Here is a 22,515-nt window from a genome sequence, read left to right as displayed (position 1 = left end):
CAGAGTGCTGTGGGAACATGGGCAGGGCAGGTGTGACACCTGACAAAGTGATGAGATTGCACACATGGGTGCAGCTCTGCCATGAGGGTGCAATACAGGACCCTGCTCGCTCTGGTGACACTGCATTCATCATTCCTCCTTGATCCCACAGACAGTGTTTGAGTGTCCCTCCCCTCTCCACAGCCACGCCCTGCACAGCACTTAAACCATCCTCCAACCCTCCACTGCCCTGGGGCTCAGTTCTTACCTTACCATACAGAACACTCTCCTCTCACTATACCTTTTGGCTTCTTAGTGCTCATGTGAAGGGACAAACAATTCTAGAAACTCCCTGCAGCCAAAGCACCCACAATCCTGGACCATCCTCCCTCCAGGGAGGCTCCCCAGATACAGCATGTTAAAGCAGCACAGCTCCTCCTCCTCCTCACGACTCCTTGCAGCCAATGCCTGTGAGAGCTCTGCAAGTTTACCAAGCAGGAGTCAGTATCCTAAATTCACCTATTCAGAATGTTTTAGGGGAAATCGTTGTACCATCCACTGTTTATGCCTGGTCCCATACCCCTAGCCCTGCCACCAATAAGCACAAAGAAGTCAGCAAGCAAGATCCAGAATTAAATGACCTGTGTGTGCTTGACCACGCACACTCCCTGCTACCAGCACCTCTCCCCTCTCCAGCTGCAGGGAGGGCAACATCCCACAGCCCTGAACAGCAGGTCCATCACATGCCTTGGAGGCAGTTGCAGCCTTCTGCAAGGGGGTGACAGACCCATGCTCACAGCAGCTATCACGATGCTATGGAAGCACAGAGCTCTTTGGTCAGTAACAGCAGTCAAAGCCACCAGCATCACGTCTCCAACCTGTGGAGGTTGATAAAATAAAATAAAAAATAAACTCTCAAGCCAGACAGCTGCAAAAGCTGGCTCAGCCCACCCATCCACACAACCAGAGAGAAACCAACAAGCTGTTTTGTTACTCAGCAACCTCTATCCTCCTCCTGCTTCCCCTCTTCATCCTCCTCCGTTTCTGTTTTGATCTGGGCCACGCCGAGCCGGTAGAGCGCGTCACGGATCACCACCTCCCCGGGCTGGCAGCTCTGCACGATCTCCTGGATCTGCCTGTTGACGATCTCCCTGCTGGTGAGGAAGTCCATGAGGCGGTTGTAGAGGTAATAGTGCGTGGGGTTCTCGAAGGTGATGGGCCGCTGGCGCACGGTGCTGGTTTTGCTGTCGCCGATGGCGGCGGCGATGGCGCCGTAGGGCTCCAGCTCGCGGCACAGGGCGATGCAGCGGTGCCGCGCCGTGGCGTCCCAGGGGCTGCTCTGCTCCGAGCCCGCGTGCACGATGCGGCGCGCCGAGGACTTGGTGATGGGGTGCTGAAGGGAGTGCTCAGCCACCGTCACGTCTACGCTGTAGTGCTGGTCCAGCAGCTCAGGGCAGGACACGTACTGGGGGGGAGACACACGCACAGCAGGTGGAACAACTTCCCCACAGCTGAGAAGACAAAACTACTGGCTGGCCAAACTCCAACCAACACTATGACCCAGGACAGATGGAGGGCTAAATGATCCAGGCTTCCCCTACATGCCACAAAGATGGTGTGTACACTCCCTCCTCACTTGTATGCCCTCAGATAATCCCAAGGCACTAGGAGCCATCTTTCTCTCCCACTTCTCAAGGAATAGCCATAGTCTGAAAGAAGTGAGTTACTGTGTCAAAATGAGCGACGTGCTCCAAAGTTCACGATCTGAACTGTTACAATGCGCTCCAAGCACAGCTCTCCCTCTTAAGGACAATTAATAAAACACAATCTCCAGGCAACACCCAATACATTCTGCTATGCTTAGGAGTGATGCACTGGCAAAACTTAAATCAGGAGACACTTATCAGGCCAAATTCACCCTTGCCAGTGTTCAAGACCAGGTTGGATGGGGCTATGAGCAACCTGGCTTAGTGGAACATGATCCTGCCTGTGGCTCATCCAGAACTGGATGAGCTTTAAGGGCCCTTCAAACCTGAACCATTGTGTGACTCTACGAAATTATCTCAAGCCACAATGCAAGTTACACTGGTGGGGGTTATGGCGGGGGGGGGGGGGGGGGGGTGCTGTGAGTGGTGTTGTTTTAATCTCCCTTGCAGCTTTTCCATGCTGGACTGGCACAGCAGAGACATAACTAACCGTTGGAGGTTCCATGGGGTCAGAGAAGCAGCCCTGGTTCTTCCCCCACATCTGGGAAGTCAGGCCAGGCCAGCAGAGGTCTGCACACAGCGCCACTGAAGAGGCTGAATCAACAACATACACTGGAGGCCAGTGACGTGAGGATACCAACAAGTCCACGTGATCCCGAGCATTTTCTCCTCTTACTATGTACTTGGAGCCACACACAACCTAGAAAAAAGAAAGGATTGACATCAGCAGCACAATAAAACTGAAAACTTACAGGAAAAAAAAAAATCTAGTCTTAAAAAAATTCAGCTTCTTTCCAGGTATTCCAGACTATACAGCAACCAGATAGCTATCTTCTCTAAAGATACTCTGTTTCCTCCTCATACACATTCACCTTGTCATGGGGAATTTTCCAAGCCCTGAGGAACAGGTTTCATTCCCAAGGCTCAGAGAAACCCATTCCATTGCTTCTATTCAATAAGGAAGTTCCATGCTGGTAAATCAAATAATGAATAGCCAAGGAAGAAAAAAAACATTGTGGCTCCAGTCTGCCCTACCTGATGTGGACACACTTTGTAGATTTTTCCTCCTGTGTGATGAGCAGAAGATGGTGTAATGCTTGTCCCATTCTGTACAAACTCATAGAGAGTCAGGAGGGAGTAGCAGAGCTCATCCTAGAAAAGACAGGCCCCAGAGAAAGTGACTAAAATTAACAGGCTCCTGCAGAGAGGGAAAAAGCATCATGCAAGGTCTCCCAAATCCTAATTTGCACTTCATCCAATAACTTCCTAATCCCACACTCAGCACTGTGAGGATGACAACCAATTATACACTGCTGAGCCAGTGACAAGGTAATTACAGGAATTACAGGCTTCCTTTCTTCTAGCCCACAAAGGTTCAATTTATTTCACCATGTGTAAATTATCCTATAACCTGCTGGCACCCATCCCTGCCCTTAGTGCAGTCAGATAAGAAATTAATTGTCTAGGATGGCAAGAGTGCATGAGGGAAAGACAGTGAAGAACAGCTCCACTCCTGCAGGCTTGTATGTGGGCAAACAAGCCATTACCTTTGTATGTGATGCCTCCCAGGGGATGCCACACTGTGTCAGAAAGCTCCGCAGCTCTTCCTCACTGTAAGAGTTTATCAGCTCAGGCCTGAAGACTTCTTCCTGAAGGAGCCTCACCAAGGCACTCCCATTACCTGCAAAGGCAGGAAAGCGGTCTCAGCACTCATTCTCAGGAAGGGAACTTACCAAAATAATTTCTTAAGAAGGCTACAGAAGCAGAGATTGCACAACCCACAGCCAGCAAGAGAGAGCTGGGAACAGTCCTACTTGCAAAGCATGTCACAGACCACTTGTCTTGAGCCCTTCACTGCTGAGGTCGCCAGACTGAGCCCAGCATAGCTACAGACCCCAGAAGCACTTATCTATCCTGTCATTTGTAACCTTCAAAGGACCGATGGGAGGACAACCACGTGAAGAGCAGAGATAAATGTCACTGCAGCCCTTGGACTGAACAGCTCCAGGCGCAGCCTTCACATCTCCCTGGCTCTTTCTCTGGAGCTCCACTTCCACAAAAGCCCACACAGCTCTTCTGCAGCCCAACTCGGAAGCAGCTGCAGCCCTGTCTGCAAAGCCAACTCACACACTTGCTAAGCTTGCAAAGCCAGTTTTCCTTCCTATACACAACACCTAAATTCTTAAGGAACCAGGTGCTAACTGATCTTAGCTCTCAGATCTGAGATTATTCCTCTCACGGTTTCTTGTTCCATGCAGTCAATATGACAACTCTGATCAGGGCTACCACACCACTTTCCTAGTTTTTTCTCAAGTTCTGCAAAAACTTATTCACCCTTTATTGAGATTGTAACAGTTAGATACCAAGCACTACCAGTAACTTCCACACTACAAATATCAGTCTAACATGAAACAAACACTGATTGGCATTCAAGATGTGCATGCATCCCTCGCTCTATCTCACGTGGGGTGCAATGCTCTCATGTCCCCCATGTCTCAAATGCATCAGAGCCCACCAGTGCATCCAAACTTCATAGAAAAAGCCAAGACTCAAGTAGCAAAGTAGCCTGAGAACAGCTGAAACCACCTCAATGTTCCTGTCTTTTCTCAGCACACATGACTTTTAAAGTGTCATGCAATCAGCTATTCTTAATGTTAAACACCACCAAGACTGAAGTCACCAACACACCAAGCACTCCCTTAATAGGCACAACCTGAGCCATTACCTGGCACTGGCTGTGCATGCAGACTCTTGTCCTTCTCTGTATTGATCACCACTGCTCCTCTCATCAGTGGAGGGAAGAAAGGAGCAACAATAGAGGCATCAAACTTTGTGATGGGGATGCTAGAAGGAAAAGCCACCTGCTCAATCACCTCTGTCTCCATCGTGGACCAAAAGTCTTCTACATTCACTTCACTTGATGGCAAGTATTCTGGCCAAGTAAACTACGGAGAGAAAGAAAGAGTGGTCAAATACAAAAACCACAGTTCATTTGACAGTTTTCTGTCAGTCTCACTCATAGCATGAGGACTATTCAGGAGAGTGCTTAGCTCAAATATAACAAGATAATTTCAGTCTCCTAAAACTTCCCACAACCACTTTGCATCAGGTAAGACTCAAAATTTACATTTTTGACATAAAAGCCAGACATACTACATTCTCTGACTAGGGCTTTTTTCCCCATTAGAGAAGACAGCACCTCAGGGAAACTTGAGGGGAAAAGGAATGTGTTCATGTCAAAGGAAGAAGCCCAAATTCAACAACTTCCATCCAAGATTCCTACTGCCCAAGGCTGCTGGACGAAAGCTGTGGCCCAGCGACAAAGGATCTTGTTTTCCCTGAACTACACATCAACACCTCTAAGAGGAAGCTCAGGCATTGCTACTCCAGCCACATCCTCTAGTCAGGCATCAGCAGAAAAACCCTCACAAAGGTCTCATGTATTTATTGTGCATCATGAAGACCAGAGTCAGCAAAAAATCATTATGATCTGCTTTGAACACAAACAGGATGTGAGCTGTGGGAAAAACCTACCTCTATATTTTTCAGTGCTAGGACATTTTCCGTATTCCTCTGGGCTATTTCCACCTTGGGGGTTATGCCACAGATTCCACAGATCATATCATTGTAATCCCGGACTGTCAGGCATTCAAAAGCCCAGTAGCCATTGCACAGCAGCTCCTGGAGCTGAGCCTGCTCATCAGGGCTCAGGCTTTTATCTGAAAAGAGAACATGCCACTGTTACAGTTTTCACATCCTGAAGCCACTGGAGAAGTAGCAGGGCTCTCCTACACAGGATAAAACCAAACCTGCCCTCCAGAGAATTGTTACAAAGAACTGGTCATAGAGGTACTGTTTGGTTCAGGAAGTGATTTAATAGAAACATACCACACTAAAATAGGTGAGGTTTGCCTTTTTATAACCTAACAATCATCATCAGGTCACAGTTTGGTATGCTATGGTAAAAAGCAAGAAGGAAAACCCACCAGTTTGCTCCTGAACAGAGTCAAGGATATTGCCAACAGCCACTCTGGGATCCTCTCCAAGTTTAATATGGTTTCGGATTGCAAACAGAAGATCCAAGCTCACTAACAATTTGTTACCCACATTGAAAAGGCCTGCAGTTAAAACAAGACAGTTATTGTCTGTAGGGTTCCAGATCTTCCTCACAAAAGAAATTTATTCCTTACTGATACACAACACACTCATGAGTACAGTTTAGAGGATAATGGAAACACAAACAGTACTTCTGCACCTCTGAAATGCAGAGTTCCCCGCTGAAACATCAGCTCCTTTCACAGACTTTGTTGATTTAAAAAGCTACAAGGAACAGCTGTCAATCCATCTCACTAGCCAATGCCATCCAACAGCACCCTCCAGAGATGTCTCTGACTATGATCTCAGGGGCTGCCCTGAAGAACTCAACATTCAGAGACCTACACCAGTGAATCAAGGCAAGGCCTTCCTCACCAGAATATTCACAAATATAGATTTACTTGCAGAATAAGCAGAAGCAGTTAAAAAATAATTCACATTTAGTACACTGGGGAAGGGAACAAGCTTTTCTGTGCCTGGACAATGCCCTGATACAATCCCAAGGCTTCCAAAGGGTTCAGACTGTAGTCATGCTGTATGCTCACATTTCTCCTACCTGTGTAAATGTCAGTGAAGCTATGGAGGGCCAGACACTGCAGGTTCAAGCACACTTTGACCTGAGCTGTAACCACCTGTAATCTATTGGCTGTCAGTAGCCAGCACTCCTGAGGACCAGCAAGGGAACTGCAACACACAACAACAACAAAAAACCCCTCTGAGTGAAGCCAATGGCTTTTTTAGTCCAACCTTGCAGTAACTTCAGACATTCTAACTGACATGAGTTCATTATTATGTAAATCTAAGCCAGCTCACCACATATCACACCAGAAAAAGTTACATTTTAAACCAGATTTCCCAGGCAGAGGCAGGTCATAGCTCACATTCTTTTAAACAGCACTAGAACATCCCTACAGCTCCAAACACTGGGCACCCACTGTTGTAGAGGTGGAGAAAACCTATGGCCCCAGCTGTCCTGGGAAAAGTGGCTGTACCATTGCTGTGGTGATCAGTAACACATTCCACCAGCCAGCCTGTCCTGCACACAGAGATTCAGAAAGGTCTGCAATGTAACTGACAAGGGGGAAGTTCAGACAGGAGAGTGCCAGTGACTGAAATACTCCTGTCCACCTGAGAAAACAGGAATCAAAGCCAAAGTCACCTCCTTCCTACTGGCAGGGCTTCAATTAGAGCCTGTGCAGGCACATGGGAGAGTCCCACATGCAGAGAACTGCAAAGCAGCCAAGCACAGACAAGGATTTATAATGCACAGGTTGGTAAGACCCATGGTGAGGGGCAGGGTGTGAGACTGCTCTGTTCTGAAAAAAATACAGAACATAAAAAGTAACTCTTCTGGAAAGATCTCAATTAGTGCTAGCCTGACCAAAGCAAATATCCTTCCTTTGTATCAAGAATTTTTTTGTGGAAGAAAGAAACAACATTTTGCTGTAGGAAAAATCTTAGATCATGTTTTCAGAAACAGGAGAATGTCTGGCAGACTCAGGGAAGAGATATCCTACAGGCTTTCATACAAATCTAGTTAAGACAATCTAGCTTATTTACTAAAAGTTTCTTAAAGTCCTTCAGGTTTCAATTTGGATATTTGTTCCAAAAAAGCATTCACTCAAGCACACGCTAAGAAATGAAAGGAATGAAAATATCATCAGCAAAAAGACCCATACAGGAAATATTCAGACCAGGGAGAGAGAGAAAAAGGAAATCACACAATGCACATCTGTAAACACACAAGTTTTCCTCTCTCAGCCTCAAAGCATCAGAATGGAAAACAAAAGAGTGGGTGACTAATGAAAATACTCTGTTTCAATAAGAAAAAAGTTACATCTAGACTTCACAGTCACTCTTTGATCCTGCCAAACCCTTTCCACACACATCTAGCTTACTCAGTGTCACTTTCACCAGCTTTACTACCAGGGGCCAAAGCAAATATTATTTCAGGCAGACTCAGAACAAAGAAAATCAGCATGAGTTTGAAAGAGTCAAAATCCAAAGCAGAATCTTACTTCTGTCCCCCTTTGAACAAGGGGCTGTTACAGAGGAGGCACTGCACACACGGAGACTCGTAGTAGTTGGACCAGGAGGTCTGCTCGATGGTCACTGTCTCCTCACTCACGTTGGACAAGATGAGCCTGGAGCTGTTGAGCTCATGGATGAGGGTGAAGATCTCTGCCAGCTCCGACTCGTTCTCGGGGATCTGCATCACCTTGCGCAGCAGCTGCAGCGTGGACTGACGCTGGGTTTCCTTCTGCGACGGCGTCAGGGGCTCGCTGGTGTTCAGCACGCCTGGCTGACCTGCACTGACCTCCTAGAAAGAAACATATTCAACTAGGCAAGCATGGGGATGAAATATTAAGCCCTAAGAAGTCATAAAAGGCAGCAGAAACACAGCAGCCTTTGCACTCAGTAAACCTGACTTCTACTCTACTGCTGAATCATTGACTCCACTTCAAGCTCAAATTACTTTAACAAAAATAGTTTATTACAGCCAGCCCTTCAGGAACTCCTGCACTGCCAAACCACCACAGATTGGCCATTAAACTGTTAAGTGCAGGGATTGGGGATCCAGAAGGTGAGGATAACCACCAACAGGTATACAAACACTTCAATAACCCTCATCACTCGAACTCCCAGTTATCACTGTCTTTCTCCACAGGTTATCAGGCACAGGCTCAGGGCAGCCTGCACAGCTCTCCAGAAGCTGGAGGAACCCAGTTCTAATGGAGAACTGGGGGCTGTGATACACAGAGCACACTAATCAGTAACAATTGATCAGCTACAGTCTACCCTTCTCCAACACATACCACCACAACAAAATGCACAAACACAGGAGAACCAAACCCCAGGCTGTGCCAGGAGAACAAGGAGAACCCAAACAAGCTCATCTGTTTAATCCCTGAAACTCTTTCAACCTGGTTTTCTGACTAGTCCAGAATAATGAGATAAATGAGATAAATGATAAGTCAAAATGAGATAAATGATCAGTCAAAAGCCCAGAGACAACAATGAACTGTCTGACAGGAATGTTAAACAGATCTACAACCAGAAAAAAAGAAAAAACCTAAATGAGGAAGAGACAAGCCACATGCCTCTCAGAATGCAAGCTGAGCTAAGCACACTGCTGTTCCTTACACAGCTGTTTGTGTGAGTTTCACACAGGCCATCTCTGTTTGTTTGCACTTTTAAAGAAAAAACAAAACCACCAAACAAACTTATGTTCTTCAAAATAAAAAAAAGGGCAAGTGGATGAGTCATTACTACACAGACTAAAATTCTGTCTATTTGCTGAGTAGGCATTTCAGCTAAGTGCAGAAATGCTCTTTTTTTTCATTTATTGTTTTAAAAACATGACAATTCAGTATGAGAAAAGTTAACCTCTGAGACTGCAAAGGCAAAAAAAAAAAAAACCCAGAATTAACTACATCCACATAGAACAGCAGACAACTGAAAACATTTATATATCAGGAAAAAAACCCTACATCCAGAAATAAATTCTGGTTGGAAGTAAAATTGCTCTACAAACCCTTAAAAACAGGAAGCTCTAATACAAGATGTACTAACTTAACTGACACCAGCCCCAAACTGCTCACAAAGCAGAGCATACTTGGGAGTTTCTTGATGAAGTCTGAAGTTCAACAAAGCTGACACAGCAATGTGGTGACTTCAGGGTCGATTTTCCCAGCATGTACTGACAACAGAAGGATTTTTAAGTTGAGGAGACACCCAGTGGTAGCACTGGGTGTGCTCAGACTCTCTCAGCCTGAAGCATCACTGCTAAAGGAACTCAACAAACATCACTACAGATATTTTAAATATGAACCATTCTGTCAGAAAAGTTTATCATAATGGAAAAAAAAAAAGCAAAGCCCAAATCATGTTTTCATACAGACTTGCAAACTAAGCTTCTCTGCCCAGCTCACAACAGATGTGATAAAACAAGCCAGCTTGAACCTTACCAGGGATTTTGCTGTTTTCTCAGTCCTGTCTTTGGCAAGGTTGTATCCACAGCTTGGGCAGATGCGTGGCTTGTGCCTGTTTGTATACACATAACTGCAGGAGGGGTTCTTGCATTTCCCTCTGCCCCGTGATGTTGCTAATCCCAAATCCTGAATGACACAAAAGAGACATCTGCTGACCTTGACTTTTAATAGTTGGACTCCATGATCTTAAAGGTCTTTTCCAGCCTGAATGGCTCTATGATTCTAAGCCAACAAGACTCTAGAAAAGATATGTTTTACCTCCGCTTTATAATATTTTGTTTAAACATCAATAGCAAGCCCTGTCACTTTGCACAGAATCCTGTAAGTAGCACTTAAACATTCTGGGGCCAGTTTTCCAGACCAGAAGCACATTAAATTCATTCAGAAACCTCTGATCCTCCCTGCTGAACTCAAGGAGGGCATGGGAATTCTGCACAGGGACATGAGTTAAAATCCATCTCTTAACAAGGCCCCACATGGTCATCCTGGACTAGGTCTAGAGATGACACAAAGTACAGATTATTTCACATTAAAAATGAAATGTATTTGTGCAAGTCAGTAAAACAGAAGTCCCATATCATTCCCATCCCAGAGAGGACACCCCCTGAGGCAGAAGTCACTATTTGAAAAATTCTCACCAAAGTTACGGTGCAACTGTACTTGTAGGAAGGGAATATGTCTGGTTTGACCTCCACAACTTTAACCTGAGATGCCCTGCTTGTCACAGAACTGTGGACCTAGAGATTGAAAGCAGAGAAAACAACACCCATCAGACTAAATATATACATGTACCAATTTCAAAACTATTAGCATTACTGCCCCTAAGAAACTGATTAATGTTCATTTAATATCCCAAATACCACAAGACACTATTTTGCATGCAAAGGCAATACAATTCACAGATTCATTTCAGCACCTTGGCAAACTGAGTCATATTTTATAGGTGAAAAACTCAGTATTCAACATTGCATGTCAGATTATCAAAGCACCAGCAGATCCTTAAAGCATCTTCTGGAAGCAGCTGGGAGGTTTCCAAAGTAACCAACAGCAGGATTGTCCAACAGCATCTCTCAGCTCAGTTTCCACACTCAGCCACCAAGCAGTCATTCTGCTATCCAGCCATATCATAAAAACAGCCACTCACAGATCTCATCATCATAAGGCAGATACATTTTTTGTTCTATTTCTCACTCAGGTGATATCACTCACCTGGGAGAAAAAAGGGGAAAAAAAAAAAAAACACAAACAAAACCCTCCCCCCAAAAAAATCCAGGAAAATAGTTTGCATTTGAAGAACAACCTTCTGCTCCTCAGCAGTTGGTGGCTGCAGAACTGACTGGCCCAACTGTTTCAGTGTACTGGGCTTCAAGCCTGATGTTCTCACAGGGGAATGCTTGTCTAGAGGGAGAAAAGAGATGCATCAGGTTAAATGTGAGAAAACAGGTTCTGTTTCTTTCTGACATCTTTGTTAAATGCCACCATAGTCAAGTGAAATCTTTCCTCTGAGCTTGAAATAACCCAAGCAGGTGTTTCATGGCCCATTTACTCCACTCAGGCAGAGACAAACTGGTTTTTTCCTACCACTGGTAACCACCTCCCCTGAAACCTATCTTATTACTGGCAGACACCACTTCAGCAAGGTGAGGAAAGACAACAGCTCCCAAAGCACACAAAGATGATGCTTTTACCAGTACTTGCAAAGGCCTGCCTGCTGCTCAGCTGCTCTGTGCTGGCTTCTCTCCCCACAATGGCTGGAGCAGGCAGAATGGCTCGCATGGGTCTGGCTGCAGCCAGCAAGGAGGGCTTGGGTCTTGGTTTACTCTTTGCTTCTTGTCCCTTGTGTGTAGCAGCTGTTGCATCAGATCTAAAAAACAAGAGCTACAAGTGAAAAAATATTCCATCTATTTCCCCTCAGCTCCAGTTTTCCTCTTTTCCCTGAATTGTGCTGTGTTAGCACACTAAGCACAGCTATTGCAATAGAGAGACAGTGCTAAGGCTGCATCTGCCCTGTGACTACAATCTGTCACGTAAAGAAAAATATTAGTTCTGATGGACAAAGACTCAAAGGAACAATCCTGAACTGGCACAAAACAGACAGCAAACACGGTAAGTCTTACAGGACGCACTGCCAACAGCCTTCAACTTCTTGGACTAGTCCCATAAGCATACAATAGACATCATATGCTCCCATTACACACGGAAAACTGACTCACCCCACCACTGGCTTTTTCACAGAGGCATTTGGACTCAACACCTCAGAAGACGTGGACATCCCCAGCCCTACGCTTCCTTTCTCTGCCTGCTCCGAAGAGGGGTCCACTTGCCGCTGGCTCTCTTGGCCCAGCACCACTCCAACAGCACTCCTCCTGTCTTCAGCAAGCACATTATTTGGGAGAAAGTGGCCCTCAGAGATGATCACTTCCTCCCACTCCATCTCAGGCATCTGCCCTCCACCAGGCACAGCATTCAGCAGCTGGCTGACAGCTTCAGAGCTCTCCAAGGAGGACTTGGAGGAACTCTCGCTGGCGGCCGTGGGTTCTGTGAGGGCCGACTGCTGACCTCTTTTAGCTGCCGGAGTTTTAAGAGAGGTGCCTGAATTTGGCTCAGATTTGCTTTTTGGTTGCTTTTCCTGGAAACAAGGAGAGAGTCACATTTCAGAGCTTTCAGCTTTCACAGATAAGCAAGTCCCCTGCACATATGTCATGTTTCTCGTGGCCTATTTAATGTCGGATCAAAACAGCAGAATTCTACGTGTTTAAGCAGTGAATTGTAAGGGAGTAGACAGGAGATGTTTGCATCTCCTACAACAGCAAAGGCCCTGCTAGCATTGTATCTGGCCTCTTGGCTCTTCACGTATTATTTTTAGACACTGTTTACTTTGAAGAATCAATCTTTCTTAAACATAAACATCCTTAAATATCACCATTAGCATCAGCACCACAATGTCACCCACTACCCTCTGCAGCAAGGGCCCACCTCCTACTTTCATGGCTTCAGCTCTCTGATGCTGTCTGTTCTTCCATATTATTGAGCAATCAAAGTGAGTTAAGATAGAATTTGCATCTTTTGGATACATGCTTTCAGAAAAACAAGCATGTGAGCCAACCAGAAAACAAGATTACTTAGGAAGATTTTCTGACTTTAAGGAAAATGTTAGTTCCAAGACTAATGCTACAGAAATCACTGTACTGGAGTCAACAAAGGTATAATGAACACTGAACTGGAATATGGGAAAATATATCAGAAATGGCATCCAGCAGACCAGAGTAAGTCTGAAAGACAAAAGGAAAACTCCCTCTAAAACCTTTCAGTTCTAACCAGAGTAGGCTTGAACAGCAGTAGACATGCCCTGCTCAGGCAGAATCCAAAAATACTCTTTGCATTCAGCCATCTCTCTACCTCAGCAAATTTACCAAACAAAAGCGAAGATGTCACCATCACTATTTGTACCCTACCACACAGGAAGCTCAGCCTTCAGCTCAGCCACCACACAGTCTGCAGGCTGCCCAAAAGAGTTCCCATCCCTGAATGTTTAATGGATCCAGACACAAAACAAAGGAGGTTCAGAACAAATCCACACAAAGCCACTGAATGTCAATGCCAATTTTCACACTGAGAACATCCTTTTAATTGGGCCTGAGAAGTCTTGCTTCAGACAGAAATGCCTATCTGTTCAGAGCTGACTAATTACCAGGATAATGCCAAGGATTATGGATCAAGTGTGTTTTTCTGTACACAGCTAGCAGAGATGCCAATAACTTAAGCAGAGTAGGCATAATGTGGAGAAAGACTTTTCCACTCAGACAAGCTTCACAACTCTACCAACACCTGGAAACTTTCCTTCCAGTCAGAGGTCAGAACACCGTGATCAGATATATGGCCATAAGACAATACCCAACAGCACTTCAGCTTCCACTAGATCAACTTTATTAACAAGCTCCTAAAGGATCATACACCTCCTATAGCTGAGAGTTGTTCCTCCTCTCTGTTAAAAAAACAATGTTGAAAGACCACGGAAAACTAAATTTATGGAAAAACTTCAAATGCTGATATTAATCACCACAAAACAACTTCCCAAGCTTACTTAGGGCTGTAGCAGGAGGAACAGGCAATGCCTTCCAGTCACAGGAACTGTGCAGGCAGAGGGCCAGAAGCACCTGTATCCTCTCACTGAGAGAGTTAGCAAATGCAGCCCCATCTATTCTAACAGATATGAGCAGCATCTTTACCCAAGCTGTGGTGATTTCAGGTCTCACCTTGGCCAAGTGTCCTCTGCATGGTGACTTGCTCCAGCACATGCATTGAAACACAAGTGCAGGGATCATTTCTGGTGTATCTGACCTGTGCTAGATCTACAGGTCTAGAAGTATCACAGGCATTCACAAAACCAGCACTTTTTCTCTCAAAGTAAGGAAAAGAAAGAGAAATTTACCTTTGGGATCCATTTCCCTCCCAGGAAGTTCCCACACGTTGGGCATTTTGGTGGCTTATGCCTGGTGACGTAAGTGAAGGAACAGCCAGGATTGGTGCAATTTCCATGTCCCCTGCGAGTATAGGTGGTCGTCTGAAACAAGAATTGTCAAGAATTTGTCTACAGACCTGAAAACCACAAAGTTGTTTTGATCACTTCTTTTTCCTCATAAGTACCTTACAAATGCTATTTGGCAAATCACCAGCCTTCCACTATTATTCATTTTACTGAACAAACACCACACAGCTGGGTCAGCACCAGGTGAGTCAGTACCATAACTACTGTGAGTCTAAATGCTCAGTCTACACAATAGCCTCTGGTATTACCAGAATTTAGATCAACCTGCAGAGCAGAGATGAACAATGCACATAACCTCCTGGAGAAGCTAATCTTGCATTTACAGTGATGTGAAAGTTCTTTTTGAACATGAAAAAGTCATAGTAAGATGGCATTAAAATGCTTGCAAGAGCAATCCGCAACAAGACAAGATGTAACTAACACTCATGACAACACAGCAAAAAGACTTGAAGACAAGCACTCATGATGCAAAGGCAGTTTTGTCAGTAATTTGTTGCTGTATGGGATGGTCAAGTGTTCCCTGGTCCGTCACTGTAACTTGGTATGAACTACTGAAACACGAGCAGCATCACCAGGCACTGTTTATACAAACTAAAGTAGGACATGTCATCTGTGCCAGGACAACTGCAGCAACACGCTTGAGTTTTTGTCAGCACAGCACTTCTCAATATCCTGTTCTCAACACTCCCGAAGGAGCTGTTGTACTGTCACTCCCTAACTAGGTACAGATTTTTTCTAGAACTGCAAGTGCTGCTGTCAAGGAAATGAGTCAATTCTAACCAGATCCTTCTCAGGCATAAAAACCTGAGGTATTTCCATTCTCCCCAGGACAACTGGAAGAGCATCACACTATGCACCACTATAAATATCTGCAGTGTTCCACCAGCTGGAAGCATAGAGAACCTGGAAAAAAAGGATTTGATGCTAGCTTACATAACAGAAGGAGCTGCAGTACTGACTGTACAATGAATTCCCAAAATGGATACAAAAACACAGGTTGCTGGAGTGGTTAGATTAGTGAAATAATACTATTCTTCCTCATGCAACAGGTCACACAGCCTTTAAAATGGCTTCTCAAAACCTCAGGTCATTGCTCCCCTCCTGCCAAAGCAAGAGCTTTGGAGTTCATATTTTCCTGCCATAAGTGCAGATCCCTGCCCTTAAAGGGATGGACACTGCTTTTTATGAAGAGAAATATGCATCCAACTAGTGCAAGTAGATGGCTACACAGAAACTGCTGTTGGCCATATGTGTTGTGATAGCTTTATCAACTCCACCTGTTCCCAAGAATTCCCTGAGCAAGAAGGCAGAAGAAATGGGCCCTGTAAGACACTGCAGGAAGTCAGAGACCCTCTTAGCCTCCGCAAGACGTAACACAAGGGAGAAGAAATACATCAAGTGATACGGCGACTCCAAATTGGATTATTACTAAAAACTGAACAATGAGCAAATCCTTCCCTCTAATATCTTTAAGACAGATCTATGACAATACATCCAAACTTGAACATACCATACAAGACTCTGAATTTCTTACCAGTTTAATTGATGCTGGGTTCTCCACAACAGAGTGAGCTGGCAAAGGTAACATGATAAACTGTGTTGCAGGTGTGGAGGAGCTACTCTCTTCAGTATCCTAAAATGAAATCAAAGGGAAAATACATGCAGAAAACAAGACATGGTGACCCATATCCCTCCCTGTCATGAACATTAATGTGTCTTAAGGACTGATGAGACCAGAATACAGGATAGAGCAGCAATCATTTCAAAAGCAATGGCCTTACCAGATGTACTCTGGAAATTAGTCAAACAAAACAGAGGATCCACCTCTTCAAAGACTAAGGTTTCTATGACTGATCACTAAAACTCCAGCTTAAAAGGACTCCCTTCTACCTCTCTACAACCAGGAAAACAGCTATCAGGAGCACAGCAGCATTTTTTCTTGCCAAAATCTTGGAGTGCAACTGCAGAACCCAATTACTGGCACTGCAATACCTCAAATATTGTTATAGCAAACAATTAAAAGAACTCAGTCACGTAAAGACAATTGATATCACCACAGGGCTGAGTCAATGTGCAAGCAGAGACAACTCAGTCAAGGAGTTACTGAGCATCAGCAAGTTGGGCAATCAGAGGATCTCCTGCACTCACTGAGGATCTCAAGTAAAATGGGAGAAACAGCACTCAGATGTTTCAGGTGAGATCTGGCAGGAGCCTGAGTGCCACTGGACAAACTTACCCTCCCAGTGACCACGGTCACCACAGACACCCCATCGGGCACCTGGGGACGGGCCACAGCGATGCCCCCGTTGGAGAGGTCTGCGGAGCTGCCCACCAGGGTCTCCTCAATAACCACTCGGGCTGCCTGGTAAGGCTGTCCTTCTATTTCCAAAGAAGCCTCATCCAAGAGGATCTCTCCAGCCACTTTCCCTGTCACAGGCCCAACATAGTGAGAGAGAACCTCTGAGGTAACAGCTTCTTCTGCAGCCTCGGGCTGGGCAAAGGCTGCCGTGTCCTCTGCCAGCCCCTCGATGGCAATGCACTGCTCCGAGATGCCGGCCTGGCCCGAGTCCACAGAAAGGATGTTCTGCACGGTGTCACGGGGCACGCTGGTGACATTCCTGGGAGCTGCCAAGCCTTCAGATGCTGCTGGGCTCTGTGTCACACACAGCTCCAGAGACTGCCTGCCCCTGTCCTCTTGAAGAGTGGTTTTGGGAATAATTATATAATCGGAGCGAGGAAGAATCTTACGGAAGCCTGGAATGTCAGGGACTACTGCAGTTCGAGTGGATGCCTTGGAGTTCTGTGGGCAAAACCAGAGGATGGAATAAATGAAGATGAGAAAAGGAAGAGATTCAGCTCTCAATCCTGCTAATTTAGTGCCTAAGGTACAAATGGTTTCCTGATGTAGTTTGCTGGGAATTTCTCCACATGACAGAGCCTGTGGAATCCTGGTTTTATCACCCACCTTACCAACACTGTGATGAAAGGACACAAAAAAACCTGCCATGAGCAGGTACCAGACATATCCATCCTGCAATACAAGCCATCCTCCCTCAACTGAACAGAAGGCAAAAGGCAAAATGCAGTGGCCTCACTGGCTTTCTAAAGGCTGCCCTGAGCAAGGATACAAACTGGAATCTGCAGGTAAATAACTCTCCCACACAGGTCTATGAAAGCAGGGAACTGCCTCTCTCCTCAGCAGCCAAAGAACTTCCAGAAAGACAACTCACCGGGTCCAGTCCCTCTTTCTCTAGCTTGGCTTTCTCCAAGTAGTAGCTCTTTTCAGCCACACTGAGCAACCTCCAGCTCTCACTGATTTTTTTGTTGATTTCAGATTGAGGGAGGTGTGGAAGCTCTTGTTGCACTTTCAAGTAAATATCATAATAGTAGAGAAGGTAAGCAGATCTGAAACACAACCAGACATTGAAATATTAAGCTCATTCTACACAAATTTCTTGGGGAAAAATAAATCCACAAGGTTTAGGTTTGTCTCAAGGTCATGTGACAAGCATGTTACATTTAATTTTATTTGCAAAAGCATTTTTTCAACCAAATGAAAACTCTCTGAGGAGAGCATCAAAAGAAAAAGAGAACATCTGAGGGACAGCCTAAGGCAAATTATTCTGGGGTAAACAAACTCTAAACTGAGCAGCAGTGGCACCTGTAAAGAATGTCTGAGCAGGCCCAAAGTGTCAAGCTGATATTTCATATACAATGCTTTACAATACGAAGTGCTCCAAGTAGAAACAGGGAAAACTGCTCCCACACCCTAAAAAGGAACTAAATGAAGGCAGAAAGAACTTACCGAGGCTTCTTGGCTTTTTCTCCATGATCACCAGTACTTTTATGTTTCTTCTTCTTCTTGGATGGCACCGGTGACGTGTAAGTGTAAGTGCTCTCTATCTCCTCCATGACCACCGTTACCTCAGCGCCATCATAGGGAGTCTCCATGGCTAAAACACACATTCTGTGTTATGCTCTCGCCAAGTTAAACAGTGTTGCTCCCAACAAATAGCACTTTTAATCCCTTTAGTAAACTGACAGCACTGTTGGCATCTAAGTCTGACTCTAATTAAATGAAGATAACTATGTGTTCTCTATTCATCTACTTTCAAAAGGAAACTTCTATTTCTACAACTGCAATACCATCAGCTCAGCGTAGATACACTGCACCTGCATTTCCACAGCTGCAATTGCACGGGGAACTCTCAGGTAAGTTGGTGACCGAGAGGGAGCCGCGTACACAGCCAAGAGCTGTCTGGCGACAAGGTGTCACATCACGGCCACGCCACAGAGGCACGGCCGGAGGCTGAGGGAGCAGGGAGCCGCACAACCCTCACCCACCGCCAGCTCCCCGGGGCTCCTCGCTTGACAGCGGTGACGGGCGGCACTGGGAGCGCTGGCAGGCGGGGAGGACACAGGACATAAAGGCGGCAGCACCTACGGCAGCACAGCCCGGCAGGGCCCGCACCTCGGCCCCGGCAGCCGGTGATGCCGGGCGAGCCTCGCGCCGTTACCCCCAGCCCCGTCTCCTCCGCACCGCCCGGGGCCGAGCGCAGCGGCGCGGCTCCCTCCGGTCCTGTTTCCGCGGTCCCCTCCCAGGAGTCCCCACTCACCGGACAGCTCCGCGGCCACGCGGGCGGACAGGCGGCGAGCTGTGGTCACGTTCCCGCCGGGGCGCGGCGGCGTGGAGGAGGCAGCGCCGGGGCCAGGGGCCGGCAGCGCAGGGGGGAGCGTGCGTGCGTGCGGTGCGGGGAGGGCGGGCAGTGCGGGGCGGGCCGCCCCGGCATGCTGGGCCGGCTGCGGGCCGGGCCCGGGCGGAGCGGGGCTGCACCGGGGCCTCCGCGCCGGGGCCGCCGCCGGAAGTGACCGTGGAAACGGCGTCCGGGGCACGGCGGGGCGGGACGGCGGCCGGGAGGGGTCATTATTCCTGCGCGTGCGCGGTGAGAAGGCGGTATGCACGTGCACGGTTCCCGCCGTTTTCCGTGAGGGCGGCGGCGCGCGAGGGCCGCGCAGGGCACGGGCGGCGCAATTAGCGCTTAATTAGCGCTTAGTTTGTAACGGGCTCGGGGCCGGCAGTGGGAGTGCGTTCTGCTTGAACAGCATCGAGCTCTTTGGTCCATCACTGAGAGCAGTTGTCAAAAATAGGCGGTAAAATAGTTGATAATTGTTAAGCATTGTTAGTTTGGTTGTTATATTGTAAAAGGGGTTAAAAGGGTCGGTATAAGAAATACGGTACTCAATTACACCTCAGTGAAGTGCAGCGCCCCCCGAGCGAAATGAGCCGGCCTGCACAGAACTATAATGGCCAATCAAGCGCCTTAAACCTTCGTGCAAATGCAGGATCCCAACAGAAATCAACCCAAAGGGACAAAAAACAGGATAAAAAGAGAGTATCTGACCCAGTGAAGCTGTGCCGCTCCACCCGGAACACCGGGGACATCGCTGCTCAAGAACATGAGGTGCTGCAGCATCCTCGACAGGAGCGCTCCTGCTTGGCCTGCAAGCCCCCATGCTTTGGGCCATTTTTTTTATTATAATAAATGCTGAAATAACTTATAGTACTGGGATTGTGGCCCCATTTGTGCACCATCTTCACGCACTCCTCCCTCCTGCACTCCTTGGAGCAGCGCTCCAGGCCTGGCCCTTCCCTTCCCCTGGTGGTGCACAGCACCCAGGGCAAAGCGCTGCTCCAGGCTCCCCTGATGGCGTCCCAGCAACCACAGAATCATTTAGGTTGGGATAGACCTCTGAGATCATCGAGTCCAGCCTATAACCCAACACAACAGCACCATGCCAAACAGACCATGCGTGCCATGTCCAGTCTCTCCTTAAACACCACTGAGGATGGTGACTCCACCTCTTCGAGCAGCCCATTCCAGTGTCTAATCACCTTTCTTGTGAAAAAAAATTGTTCAACATGGATTACTAGGGGAATGTGAGTCAGAATATAATACTCCTACCAGTAAAGAAGCCCCACATTAATGAATACAGTCTAGTACAGCTCTCAGAGCTATTAATAAAATAGTTTTCCAGGAAGAGCAAAAGCAGAAGAACAATAATAATAATACAGCTGAAACCTGACTGCTAAGGCAGAAACAATATACTTAAAAATGAGAAGCTAGGAAAGGGTTAGAAGAATTAATATCTAAATTTGTGAAGAAGTTCCCCTTGTTCAACCTAAACTTACCCTGGGACAGCTTAAGACTAAGTCCTCTCGTCGTGTTGCTGGTTTTGTCACTGTAATGCATATATCTATATATATAAATTTTAAAAGTTAATCAAAATAATTAATTAGGAACATAATTTCCAAGGGTTACCTGGGAACAGAGGCTGACCCCCACCTATCAGGGACTTGCAGAGATAAGGTCACCCCCAAGCCTCCTTTTCTCTGGAAAGTTTCCATACACAACAAAGTAATTGTTTTCTCAGTTTTCATGAACATTGAAACTTAGTGCTTTGCTCCTCAGGAAACAAGCAGCCCCATTAGGCTCTCTACCCATAACTCTCTTCCTTTCAACCTTTTGGGAAGCAGGATATCGTGCAGCTATTGCTTGAACACGTTTTTCAAATTACACATTTTTGATTTTTTTTTTTGTATTCATGTCTATTTCTGCAATTTACATCATGGCTTCTAACTTTAGATGAATGTAAACCACATCTATCTCGTGCCTTCTCTGATTGTGGAGGAGCAGAAAAAGGGCTCCTCTCATTAATAAACCCCACACAGCAGTGATACAACAGCCAGTATTCAATCTGCAAATGGTTATTTATTCTCCTGAAGTCCTGCAGTCGTTTCTGTGCTCTGTTAATGTTTATTTCTGATAATTTGAGGCAAGCTGTCTGTTCTGCATCAAACACTCCATCCAACCCCTCTACTTTTCCAAAGCTCCATACTTTTATTCAAATCAATACACAGCCACTAGAATTTTCTTGGAATTATTACCTAGCCAAATATTTGGGACAAAATGGCTGGTTGACTTTACAGAACAACTGAAAATAATAATGTGAGAGAAAAACTCTTGAAGGAAAGCAGCCATGTTTCTCTCATTGTTCATAGAAGAGTTCTGACCGTGCATGCTGAGGATGGCATTAGAAACTCAAATTCTTTCCTAAATTGGGCATTTTGACTCTTCCATGGACTTTTACATGGCTTTATCTCAGAAAAAAATTTACATTGTCATGTAAATTATTTTAACTAGACTGTGATAGCACTTTGAGGAGCAGGAGAAGCAGCTGTATCTGTTGTGAGCCCCAGGAGGGTTACAAAGGAGCCCCTGCTCTGTCAGGAGGGGAAGGGCTCTCTCTCCCCAGGACACTTCCTGCATCTTTACCTCGGAAAATGAAAGGTATTGGTGGAGATTACACAGGGATCTCCCTCTTCATTTTCCTGACAAAGTACAAGGACCTCTTTGAAGGAGTTCAAAAGACAGTCAGGCACACAGAACTGCAGCAGGTACCAGCCTTTACTTCTGAAGAGTTGACTTCAGAGGCTGCTTAAATCGACCAGAAGTTGTAACAGAATATTCAGCTATTCAGTAGCGGTTCATGCAGCTCCAGCTCCCCCACCTGCAAGACTCCCAAGGCTCCATCCCTGCTCCGGTCGAGCCACCACGACGTCATGTGAGTGCTGTGGGGCAGAGGTGTCATCTCAGAGTGTGATTTGACATAATCTCTGTGTGTCACCTCGAAGAGCACCAGTTTCCAGGAGGCTTTCATGACCCCATCCCCTGAAACAAAAGCCAGATGAGATTGAGACAGTGTGGCAGCAAGGAGAAAAACACTGCCCAGGGCTTGGGGGGATCACCTTCCCCGTGGAGGTGGAGAGCTTAAACCCCCATGGGACCTGCTGTGGTAAAGAGGGTGTGGTGGGGGATTTAGGAGTACCCAGGGGGAGCTGCTGTCGGCTATAGTCACCAGGGACAGTTTCTATGAGTCCTTCCAAGCTGCTTTAAACCTCCCTGAGATTTGCTCTGAGACTGCACTGGTGACTGTGGACACTTCCTTTCCTCTGAGAGTAAAACCACACTGAACCTGCCCCTCTTTCTATGCACACATCTGCTACAGCTCCCATGTCATCGTGCCATCCATGGGCTGTGTGCTGACAGTGACTGCACGGTGTGAGAGCAGCAGCCAAAGGACTGGAGACATCTGTCTGACTGCTGAAGGGTAAAGGAGCCCCTTTCCCTCAGAA

General features: G+C 46.4%; 1 protein-coding gene across 2 annotated transcripts; it reads right to left on the bottom strand.

Moving 5' to 3' along the window:
* Positions 1–971: 971 nt before the first annotated feature.
* HMGXB3 (HMG-box containing 3) lies at positions 972–19,069 on the bottom strand. 2 transcript variants are annotated; one of them, XM_084216071.1, is made up of 20 exons: positions 18,938–19,069; positions 18,127–18,274; positions 17,552–17,726; positions 16,558–17,121; positions 15,856–15,954; positions 14,205–14,336; positions 11,986–12,401; positions 11,461–11,636; positions 11,073–11,170; positions 10,411–10,509; positions 9,749–9,898; positions 7,799–8,100; positions 6,337–6,464; positions 5,672–5,803; positions 5,220–5,404; positions 4,411–4,630; positions 3,233–3,366; positions 2,721–2,837; positions 2,176–2,385; positions 972–1,444 (listed from the first exon to the last, which is right to left on the bottom strand). In XM_084216071.1, the coding sequence occupies exons 2-20, from the start codon at positions 18,270–18,272 to the stop codon at positions 974–976; spliced, it is 3,954 nt and encodes a 1,317-aa protein (XP_084072197.1). In that variant the 5' UTR covers positions 18,273–18,274; positions 18,938–19,069; the 3' UTR covers positions 972–973. The 2 variants fall into 2 exon arrangements, with proteins under 2 accessions (XP_084072197.1, XP_084072198.1); XM_084216072.1 differs by having other exon boundaries at positions 11,467–11,636.
* Between the last annotated feature and the right edge of the window lie 3,446 nt (positions 19,070–22,515).

This window comes from Fringilla coelebs (assembly GCF_963513975.1).
Source record: "Fringilla coelebs genome assembly, chromosome: 15".
Lineage (NCBI taxonomy): Eukaryota > Metazoa > Chordata > Aves > Passeriformes > Fringillidae > Fringilla > Fringilla coelebs.
Note: the sequence above shows the minus strand (reverse complement) of the source record. Positions and strands in the feature narration are given on the sequence as shown.